The sequence below is a fragment of the Oncorhynchus tshawytscha genome, linkage group LG34 (genome assembly GCF_018296145.1).
Source record: "Oncorhynchus tshawytscha isolate Ot180627B linkage group LG34, Otsh_v2.0, whole genome shotgun sequence".
Classification (NCBI taxonomy): Eukaryota; Metazoa; Chordata; class Actinopteri; order Salmoniformes; family Salmonidae; genus Oncorhynchus; species Oncorhynchus tshawytscha.
The window spans coordinates 6,220,639-6,231,142 of record NC_056462.1 but is presented as its reverse complement, the minus strand read 5'-3'; the positions used below and the strand labels follow the sequence as shown (position 1 = coordinate 6,231,142).

Below are 10,504 nucleotides of genomic sequence, written 5' to 3'. Positions count from 1 at the left end.
AGCAGTAATGGATTGCATTACACCTGGGAAGAAAATGCACTTCAACTTATTCCAAAACAAACATTTGGACAATATTAGCCCACACACCTACAAGGGTGCACTTTAATGCCAGTTTTATGACCTCATATTGAAGCTAAGAGACCCCAACTGATGTATAGAACAATCTTTAAATTATTTACTTTGGTTTTGATACAAGCATCATGAAACCTCTAAAACAAATTAATTTGACTAGTTCAAAATCTGTTTTTTGAACCTAACTTGCTTACTACTTTCCCCATGTGGTTTCCTCCTTCACATACTTCATGAAATGATTACCTCTTTCTAAATATTTGGTCAAATTATTGTGTTTAAAAAGAAATGTAGTTCACGTACCCCACTTATCCCTACAGCTTCAAGGTGTGAATATGACAAAACGCCTCATATACTTTTCAACCTATTTTGAACAGCTTTTGTTGACAAGCGAATTAGCTTTAAAAAGTCAATTGTCACAACCCCTTAAAGTTGTTTTATGAGTAACCTGTGACGAACTTTAACTACAATTATCCCACTCCATTGATCTTAAATTGCCAGTCATGTCATTGTTATACTGAAGTGAAACAATCAGGAATGTACCAGTATCAGGGGTGGGAGGAAATATGTATATAATTTCAGATCAGTAGGAGCCTATTTATACACTTAACCACTTATTTTTAATACGCGACATAAAGAAAACAAATATTGTATCTGAATCAGAGAACATGCCATGTGTAAAAATCTGTTGTAGCCGCCTGCCTATAGTGTAATGGTACGCTCCTCTCAAATCACGAGGAAAGCATGCACTTCCGTATTTTGAAGCGGACTAAAAGTCGGGAGAAGCTTCACGCACACAAACGGGGCACAATATGGATAAGTTTTGTTGTATTCTCCTGGTGTCGTTATCTGGAGTATCGACACAGTTTATACCACCGGTAAGTGCATCCAAATAATGACTATTCTGTAATCGTAAACTGTCAGCCAAATATTAGTTAGCCTGAGTGCTAGCTAGAAAGTGCGTCCGCACATGAACAAAGCTTTTCTTTCTTTCACCCTCTAACAGTATACCGAAGAATGTCAGACGGGCATGTACCCTCCCAAAGGTCCAACGTAAGTATTTGCCATTAGTTAGAGTATGTTAGCTGGTTGTCCAAGGTGCTGTCAAATGTCCATAACATCTAAACAACTTGCATACATTGTGTAACACCTGGCACAAGTTCATGCATGAGGCGGCATACATAATGGAAGGTTAACAGGAAGTGTTTGTATAACAGGTGCGTATTGTCATTAGCTACCTGCCTCTGTCCATAGGGCAACATTGACTACTGTGGTGACTACTGTATTCTCATCAAATGAATCTCACGTGACAATATTGTGCAATACCACTTTTCAGGGGATAGTAAAGTGACAATGTCATTATGCATCAATCTAACATTTATCATGTCACGATTTTGATCAGATTCAAAGGGTCTGTCACCTGGTACACAATAGACCTGGATTTGCCCCCCAGCGAAAGATGGAAGCTAATCATGACTGACAAAAAATCTGAGGTGAGAGTATTACATGTCTTGTTTGTATCCATTTAAATTACATAAATGTATTTACATTACTGTTTTCTTATTCACTATTTGTCTGGTTTTCTTCAGTTGGTCACCTTGATCCAAGCTATCAGGGATTTGGCAAATGCTTTGGTTCCTAGTGGGAAACTGATAGATTTGGTCGACAAGGACTTGGTGAGAGCGTTTGGTCATTTCACTGGAAAACGATTACACCTCGTCACATGAAATAATTTCAATTATTGTTTGATTTAATCATGTAACTGTTTCTGATCCATGACTCATGGTTTTGTGTTCTGCAGCCTTTGATAGTGAACACCCTTCCCTACCCATTCAACGAGGAAATAAAAGGAATCGCGACCGCCTCCGGTGTTCCCCTTGGTAATATACATTAACCCACAATTGCCTTATTCCAACCCATGGCCACAACATCACTATCATTCAGTCTCTAGTTTCTGTCTCATCGGCCTCTATTCTGATTTTATTATACATGTTTCACTCCAGGCGAGGTTGTCCTCTTCAACATCTTCTATGAGGTCTTTACGGTGTGCACTTCTCTAGTGGCAGAGGACTCAAATGGCAAGTAGCTCATGTTTGTTATGACACATTTCAATCAATACTTTAGTCATGCAGAAAGTACATGTCATCGTGGTAGGATGTGACGCTTGAAGTTCTCATGTACACACAGCATTTTGGTTCCTCCTTGCATTGTCATAGGTAACCTTATCCATGGGCGGAATATGGACTTTGGACTATTCATGGGGTAAGAATGTCACATGAAGGGTCCTACCACGCATTGTGTTGATAGGAGCTATTACAAACCCAAATTGCTAGTCAGTCACTGATTTTAGAACTTGGGTGAATGATACCTCTTTAACTAATCATATTTTTCACCTTTTTCCAGTTGCTACACCTTTTATTTTCTGGAAAGTAATGGTCTTGTTTCTTTCTCTACCAGGTGGGACATGAAAAACAGGTCCTGGTTAATAACAGAGAAACTCAAGCCTCTGGTGGTCAACATCGACTTCCAGAGAGGCAACAAGACGGTCTTCAAGTCCACTAACTTTGCCGGCTACGTGGGCATGTTGACTGGCATCAAGCCGGTGAGTACCAGTCTGCTCCAGGCTGCATTCAGCAGGCACAAATGGAAGAAATCAACATTATCTTTTGAACGTGACGCTGAAGTGCTCTTTTTAACCAATGATGACAAAATTGCTTTCTTACATCTGTTTTAATATCATGGTAGTTGTGAGACAGTAATTTAACATTTCTCATTTTCTTTGAAGCATGCTTTCACTCTGACCATGAATGAGCGCTTCAGCCTTGATGGCGGATACATTGGTGAGCTACCCAAGACTCTCGGTCTCTCAATCAGTACATTATAGACCTGTGATGAATGCGGAGCGGGGAATGTTAAGTGTGTCTGTCCTCTCTCAGGGATTGTGGAGTGGATCCTGGGGCATAGAGATGGGATGTGGATGAGTTTCCTCACTCGCTCCGTCTTAGAGAATGCTACCAGGTATCGTTCTACTTTCATGGAAGTATCAAATGACTGTTCTTTTTTTCTTATTGAAGGTAATACATATTCTTGCTTTGAAACTTCTTATGACTTAGATCCCGCTAACGGGATCGATATGACAACAGCCAGTGAAAGTGCAGGGTGCCAAATTCAAAAAAGAAATCTAAATTAAAATTCCTCAAACAGAAGTATTTTACACCATTTTTAAAGAAACTTGTTAATCCCACCAGTGTCAGGCTTTACAGCGAAAGCACACTAAACGATTGTTAGGTCAGCACCTAGTCACAGAAAATGGCTGTGTTTTTTCCAGCCAAAGAGGAGTCACAGAAAGCAGAAAGAGATAAATTAATCATTAACCTTTGATCTTCATCAGATGACACTCATAGGACTTCATGTTTGATAAAGTTCATATACAAAAATCTGAGTTAACATTGGTACGTTATTTTCAGTAGTTCCAAAACATCTGGTGATATTGCAGAGAGCCACATCAATTTACAGAAATACTCAACTTTAATATAAGATGCACAGAATTAGATATACTTCTCCTTAATGCAACCGCTGTGTCAGATTTCGGAAAAAGCAAACCATGCAATAATCTGAGTACAGCGCTCAGACAAATCAAGCCGTACAGATATCCGCCATGTTGGAGTCAAGTCAGAAATAGCATTATAAATATTCACATACCTTTTGATCTTCATCAGAATGGAATCCCAGTTCCAAAATAAATGTTTGATTTGTTCGATAAAGTCCATTTATGTCCAAATACCTCCTTTTTGTACACGCGTTTAGCGCAGTAATCCAAATGCACGATCGCTTAGTTCAGACACAGTCAAAAAAGTTAGTACCATTCGTAGAAAGATGTCGAATCGATATTATCATAAATCTTCAATAATGTTCCAACTGGACAATTCCTTTGCCTTCAGAAATGCAAATGGAACTCAAGCTAACGCTCATGCCACTCTGCCAGACCTGACTCAATCTCTCCTTCACAGTAGAAGCATCAAACAAGGTTCTAAAGACTGACATCTAGTGGAAGCCTTAGGAAGTGCAATTTGACCCCATAGACTATATTCAATAGGCAAAGAGTAAAAAAACTACAAACTTCAGATTTCCCACTTCCTGGTTGGGTTTCTTCTCAGGTTGTTATACAGACATCATTCAAACAGTTTTAGAAAACACTGAAGTTTCTATCCAAATCTACAAATAATATGCATATATTAGCAACTGGGCCTGAGTAGCAGACAGTTTACTCTGGGCACCTTATTCATCTAAGCTACTCAATACTGCCCCCAGCCATAAATTAATATGATGGCAATACTTAGCGAAGTGGAATCTGAGATTAGGGCTCTATTATGGAGGAAAATCTGAGCACATTCAAGACCAGCATTTTGAAACGGACATTTCTTTGGTCTAAAAAAAACACACCTTCTCTTTAACCCTGTGTGTGTCCAGCTACGAGGAGGCAAAGAACCTTCTGGCCCAGACCAAGCTGCTGGCCCCGGCCTACTTCATCCTGGGAGGGAACCAGACGGGCCAGGGCTGTGTCATCACCCGCTCCAGAGTCCTCAGCCTCGACATCTGGGAGTGAGTGGTTAAACACATTAGTATCCAATTTCAACTACCCTATCAAACACATTTCTCTAACTCTAACTCTCTATCTCTAACTTGTGTCATGGAGAAATACTGGATGGGCAGGCTTCTGTTCCAGCCCAGCACTAGCATGTCTGATTTGAAAAGTTGCTGGGGTGGATGAAATCCCACATTTATGCGTTTGGAAATTCTAGAGGACAAATTTCAATTCATGAATGTAGATGATGCCCAAGATCACCTTGAATCACAATAGTCATATTGTTAAAACATTTGGTTTGTAAAACATTCAGGGATGTGATCAACACTACAAAAGGGGAATCTGAAAAGTCTAGCTGATATTCTTGGTTTTACTTTCTCCCCAATTTTGTGATATCCAAGTGGTAGTTAGTCTTCTCCCATACGGATTCGGCGAAGGTCAAGAGCCGCGCGTACCCCACCGACACACATATCACGTAACCCGGAAGCCAGCCACACCAATGTGTCGGACGAAATACCATACAGCTGGCGACCAAAGTCAGTGTGCATGCGCTCGGCCGCCACAAGGAGTCGCTAGAGTGCAATGGGACAAGGACATCCCTGCCGGTCAAACCCTCCCTTACTCCAGATGACGCTGGGCTAATTATGCGCCGCCACATGGGTTTCCCGGTCAGCTGCAACACAGCCCGGGATCGAACCAGGATAGGCAGTGACTCCTCTAGCACTGGTATGCCTAGATATTCTTGATTTAATCAGGAAACATTATACTCCTGTTGTGAAGGATTGAGCTGAAGCTGGGCCGCTGGTACGTTCTGGAAACCAACTACGATCACTGGAAGGAGCCTCTGTTCTTGGACAACCGAAGGACTCCAGCCATGAAGTGTATGAACCAGACCATGCAGGCAGTGAGTATTACAACCATTCCATGGCTGACCAAAAAGGGTCAGCTCTGCTCCTTACATTATATTTCCTGTACAAATTTACTCAGTGCTAAGATTATTTCACTTTCTCCGCAGAACATCTCACTGAAGACTGTGTATGACGTGCTGTCGACAAAACCAGTCTTGAACAAGGTGAGTCCTTATTTACTGTAGTATCAACCATTTTCGCAATTGAACAATTCAAATTAAATACATCTAATGCATAAATCCTGTCAGGATTTATGCATTAGATGTATTTCATACCCGAGTGACATTGACTTCTTGTCATTGCAGTTGACCACATACACCACGTTGATGGATGTGAACGAGGGCAAACTGGAATCCTACATCCGTGACTGCCCCAACCCCTGCATGCCCTGGTGAAGCCTCCAACAGACCTCAGATCGGTTTCTAAATGATCTATTGCACAGAACAGTGGTGGGGAGATGGGCTTAACTGATTCAGAAACTGGATAATCATGTTGTACATATTTCAAGTCTTTGCACTGATCCAAATATTGCCTCAACCTCAATTGCTTAACCCGTGGGCACTAATAAGCACCTAAATTGGAACATAGTGGATGTACAGTAACAGAGCTCATGTTCTCTGATTCACAGCTCTGTATGGGTTTTGACTGACATCCATTTTGAACTTGCAACAAGAAGTTGGGCAACTTTTGGTCTATTTTGAAAGATGACATTGAGGATTATAATAGCTTTGTCATACAAGCAACCCAAAACACCTGTGATTGAATGTGCACGTAACATTTCCAAATCATGCCTGTAAAGTTACAAGATGACACATATACCCATGGTTATTCTGAAAAAAAATTCCCTGCTGCACTCATGACTCCTATGCGCACAAATTACAATTGCCTTGAAAGCCTAACACTTGTCACCCCACATTTTCCAAGAATAGTCTAGATACTGGATGTATTTGTTTGAGATTATACAAAGTACACTAAATGACTAAAATGCAAATAAAATCATGTAAACGTTGGATTCAGTTGTACTTTAATTTCTATATAGGCCAAATGGCACCTCACTGCTTTGTTCCAAATTAACCTTTCTACTGCGGTAGGGATAACAAGGAAAGACCTCATTAACCAATTCTATACAAATCAGAGAAGAGGATGATTTTCACCCAATTGAGAAAGTGCCCAGGAATAAACTGGCCTCATGAAAGCAGTTCAAATGATTTGCATTCAAGTAAACTACACTAGTTAAAGACAAGCCACCGCTTTGCAAAGTTCCATTTTATTCTTAACTACATACAGTGGGAAATTGCCCCAAGAAACAAGCAAAATAAAACGTCAACATGCCTACAAAAAGGTAACATGTAAAGATGACCGACAGCCCCATGAAATGAGGAAATTAGGTGACAATGTGGTTGTTACAGCCAGAAGATGAAACGCCTCACCAGCAGGCTGAATGTAGTTTGAAGTTGTAGGTCAGATGCTTTAAAAAAAGCATGGGAGCTAGCGAGAGAGAATTAAACGAGGCCAAGAAGACAGAACAAATAAAAAATTCAAAATGACAAACAGAACTACGGTGATTTAACAAGTTTACTAGACTTAGAGGATTCAAACGAGGCTTGTAACAGCAGCATTGATCAAGAGAGAAACCCCGCCCTAAAACCCCAAATTAGCAACAAATCATAGAACACATTCAGAAATCAGGGGCAGTATGTATCAACCGTCTCAGAGCAGGGGTGCTGATCTAGGATCAGGTCCAACTTGTCCATACACTATGTATTATCTAAAAGACCAAACTGATCTTAGATCTTCAGTACTCCTACTCTGATGTGCTTCATAGATACAGCCTCGGGAGTAGAAATAAAACAAAAACAGTGTTGGTTACATTACAGTTTTAGTTCTAACCGTTTCGAGTGACGCTCAGTAACTAGCACGTCATGACATTGTCTCGCCATCCAATAAATCAAGTACAAATAGGAGTCTGAACATCTTTAGGATGATTCTGTAGTGGTCAATCAGACAATGTTCGTACAAGATTATTTTCATGCACTTTGACCATTGCCCACTAGTCCAGCCAGTGTGTCAGTGTTCCCATTGAGGATCTCAGCAGACAGATTATTATTCTGCTGTTCCTCGACTATCCTCTTCTGGAGCGCCTCCTGTTCATCACACACACACACACACACACACACAGATTATTAGATTTCACAAGACCAATGATCAGAGTTTGTAAGAAGAGGAAAAAGGGAAGTGGACGTATTGATAACAGGGGAAATTGAGTCATTCTGTCTTGTCCCACCTCACATATGACACTGAGCTGCATGGGTAAGTCCTCCACTTTGACAAAGTCTTCCTCGTCGGACTTCTGGCTCGTGTTTCCTGATCCCACCTCCTGCATGAATTAAATGAAAGCATTAGAAAGTTTGGAAATGTAATAAAGACATTGGAATACACATTTTTAAAAATAAATACAAAAATAAATATATAAAATCAATCAACTTTTTAAATAGATTTTTGTAGTTTAAAAAAAGGAAAAAAGGACCATAGGCCTGTGTAGTGGTCTTACATCTATGTTGACCATGACGGGTGACTCTGTGTCAGGGCTGCTGCTGCTGTTTGAGCCCTGGGAGTGGGAGCCCTCCTGGTAGTTGGTGGTGGCTGAGGCCGCATCTCCCTGGCTCTCCCTCTCTGGCCTCCTGTGCTCCACACCCTCCCCCTCTTCCTCTGGGGAGTCCACCACCTCGATGGACTCAGACTTACTGCTCTTGACTGGGCGGGGCGGGAGGATAAGCAAGCAGGAAAGTTTAGGATGGAGAGGAGAAGGTGAGGGAAAAAGGAGGAAGGGAGAGACAAAGGATAGGGGAGGGGGGAATGGGGTTAATTGAGAATCAGAGGGGCTGAAAACACACAGGCATCCATCAGACCAAACATTGCTATAATGAAAACATCCGACAGCCATTTATCAAAATGTGGACTATGTACACAGCAAAAGGTAGATGAAAAGAAAAACAGGTAGTATTGTGGTTGACTAAAAACTAAAGAGACAGAAAACACAACAGTGAGCGTTCTTACCATCGTTACTCTCAGAGCTTTCTTGGTCTGACTTTGTCTCTCGGTTTCCATTTGCTGGGACTTCATTTGCTGCTCCCTGAAATACAGGAGAAGATGGTAACGAGAGTCTAGTGGAAGTGTGTGTACTGAGTGTGTGTGGGCACGTGTCCTAACCCGTTGCTCGACTCCGTCATTGCTAGCTTGCAGGGAGGTCTGGACGTCCTGGGGCTCAGCTTCAAACTCCTCCATCTCCTCCACCTCGTTCTCATCCTCCCCACTGCCGTAGTTTGTCAGGGCCTGGGTCTCCGCCTTGGACAGACCTGGCAAAGAACAACCATGAAGGGTTAAGCACTGGGAGATGACTAGTTTAGGGTGTGGCACTCGTCATAAATCCTAGTAGGGGTTTACTTGGTTGGAAATAGATTGGCGGGAGTTGTAACGATTTGACCAGAAAGATTCACAACAAATCCTCCATTGTGAACCTGCAGAACAGTCAATCACAAGCTTCCTCTAGTAGTTACAGTGGTTGAACTAACTCACTTTGCAGAGAAGCGTTTAGGCTAATTGTGGCTTCTCGTATTGTAGTGTTCACTCACTAATAGAGAGAGGCAGACTCTCTCCATCGTCCTCCATCTCAGAGGTCTCGCTGCTCCTGCTGTCCTTCCTCTCGGTCTCTTTCTGCTCTGTCTCGTCTTCATCCTGTCACACAGAGTGAGATGTAAAGTTATTTAAGACATTTACACTATCCTTAACCCCAACCTTTAGACTACACTAGGGGTGTCAAATGACCTTTCCGACCTTTTCTACCCCCCAAAACATTTTGGGGGGGGTAGAAAACAAACTAAATATACTTCCAAATGACTAAACCAAATTGAAACTGTAAAATTATAATGGACCTACATTCATAGTGTCCAGCTAATAATCACTGAAATTAAAGCTACACATTTAGGGAGGGTCGAAAATGCCAAAAACGTTTGGCGACAAAGAAATATAACATTTGATGAGTTTGACACCCCTGTGCTACACGATGTGTAGTCTAAAAAGAGAGATCTGGCTTGAAACCGCACTAGAAAATCAGATGTTGAATGTTGATTTCCTCACTTTGTCTTCAAGATACACTGGGGAAAAGGACTTCTCGACCGCCGGCGACTTGTTCTCCTGAAAGTAGATGGAAATGTTCAGTCTTGAAATTGATTCCCTTATTTAGTCAGATCGAATGACACACACACACACACACACACACACACACACACACACACACACACACACCCAATATGAAAACACACTCACCCCTATTCCCCCCCCCACCTACCTCATTATTCCTGTGTTCACGCTTGACTTGGTTATTATTAGGGGATCGTCTCCTGTGGTTCTTGTGTCTGGCTTGGGAGTTAGCTATAGTAGCAGTACTACTGCTGTTGCTGTCCAGGTCCTGCATGAGTCTGAAGAAGGCCAGCTCGTTAAACAGGATTTCAGAGATCTCCACCAGCAGGTCCTCGCCACAGTCCTTTAGAGTACGTCCTACAAACTTACTCAGAGAGTCCTGAGGGGGAGGGAGAAACTTCGGGCTCAATTTTGACAATAACGTTAAGCTAAAACAGCACTAGATAATAGACAGTATAGGTGTTGAGAAAATCTAAGAAAGCTGCACACCCATACAACTGTTTGGCTTGGCTCTGCCCCCAGCCTTGCTTGTTCAGACCACTATGGCTCATTTGTTCCCATTGGAAACGACAGACCACAGCCTATCTTGGTTTAGTTATACAAATCTTTGCTGATACTATTTATTTTAAAATGGCTGAACCAATATTTCTGGATAATATACACTGCTCAAAAAAATAAAGGGAACACTAAAATAACACATCCTAGATCTGAATGAATGAAATATTCTTATTAAATACTTTTT

At 41.6% G+C, this 10,504-nt stretch overlaps 2 protein-coding genes across 7 annotated transcripts in view; one reads left to right on the top strand and one right to left on the bottom strand.

Moving 5' to 3' along the window:
• Window positions 1–787: 787 nt before the first annotated feature.
• Window positions 788–6,572, top strand: LOC112231800 (acid ceramidase). Its single transcript, XM_024398570.2, has 14 exons — window positions 788–947; window positions 1,076–1,122; window positions 1,472–1,562; window positions 1,659–1,745; window positions 1,871–1,949; window positions 2,073–2,147; window positions 2,286–2,331; window positions 2,527–2,671; window positions 2,855–2,909; window positions 3,006–3,087; window positions 4,540–4,671; window positions 5,435–5,558; window positions 5,670–5,726; window positions 5,868–6,572. The coding sequence occupies exons 1-14, from the start codon at window positions 882–884 to the stop codon at window positions 5,955–5,957; spliced, it is 1,176 nt and encodes a 391-aa protein (XP_024254338.1). The 5' UTR covers window positions 788–881; the 3' UTR covers window positions 5,958–6,572.
• Window positions 6,573–6,810: 238 nt separating this feature from the next.
• LOC112231799 (pericentriolar material 1 protein-like) overlaps window positions 6,811–10,504 on the bottom strand; it is a 34,501-nt gene continuing 30,807 nt past the window's right edge. For 5 of the 6 annotated variants that reach the window (XM_042311975.1, XM_042311979.1, XM_042311978.1 and 2 more), the window contains 8 exons: window positions 9,911–10,141; window positions 9,700–9,756; window positions 9,195–9,297; window positions 8,773–8,918; window positions 8,620–8,695; window positions 8,114–8,316; window positions 7,847–7,939; window positions 6,811–7,706 (listed from right to left, as the gene is read on the bottom strand). In XM_042311975.1, coding sequence (XP_042167909.1) covers window positions 7,590–7,706; window positions 7,847–7,939; window positions 8,114–8,316; window positions 8,620–8,695; window positions 8,773–8,918; window positions 9,195–9,297; window positions 9,700–9,756; window positions 9,911–10,141 — 1,026 coding nt within the window. In that variant the 3' untranslated portion in view covers window positions 6,811–7,589. Of the gene's footprint in view, window positions 7,707–7,846; window positions 7,940–8,113; window positions 8,445–8,619; window positions 8,696–8,772; window positions 8,919–9,194; window positions 9,298–9,699; window positions 9,757–9,910; window positions 10,142–10,504 lie in introns of those variants that run through there. The other variant, XM_042311980.1, reaches the window with a different exon arrangement.

Bases quoted from the DNA above. Each gene is read 5' to 3' on its own strand.
- LOC112231800 (XM_024398570.2), top strand. From the start codon at position 882: ATGGATAAGTTTTGTTGTATTCTCCTGGTGTCGTTATCTGGAGTATCG. The intron at 1,563-1,658 runs GTGAGAGTATTA...GGTTTTCTTCAG, and splicing joins TGACTGACAAAAAATCTGAG to TTGGTCACCTTGATCCAAGC. The intron at 5,559-5,669 runs GTGAGTATTACA...CTTTCTCCGCAG, and splicing joins TGAACCAGACCATGCAGGCA to AACATCTCACTGAAGACTGT.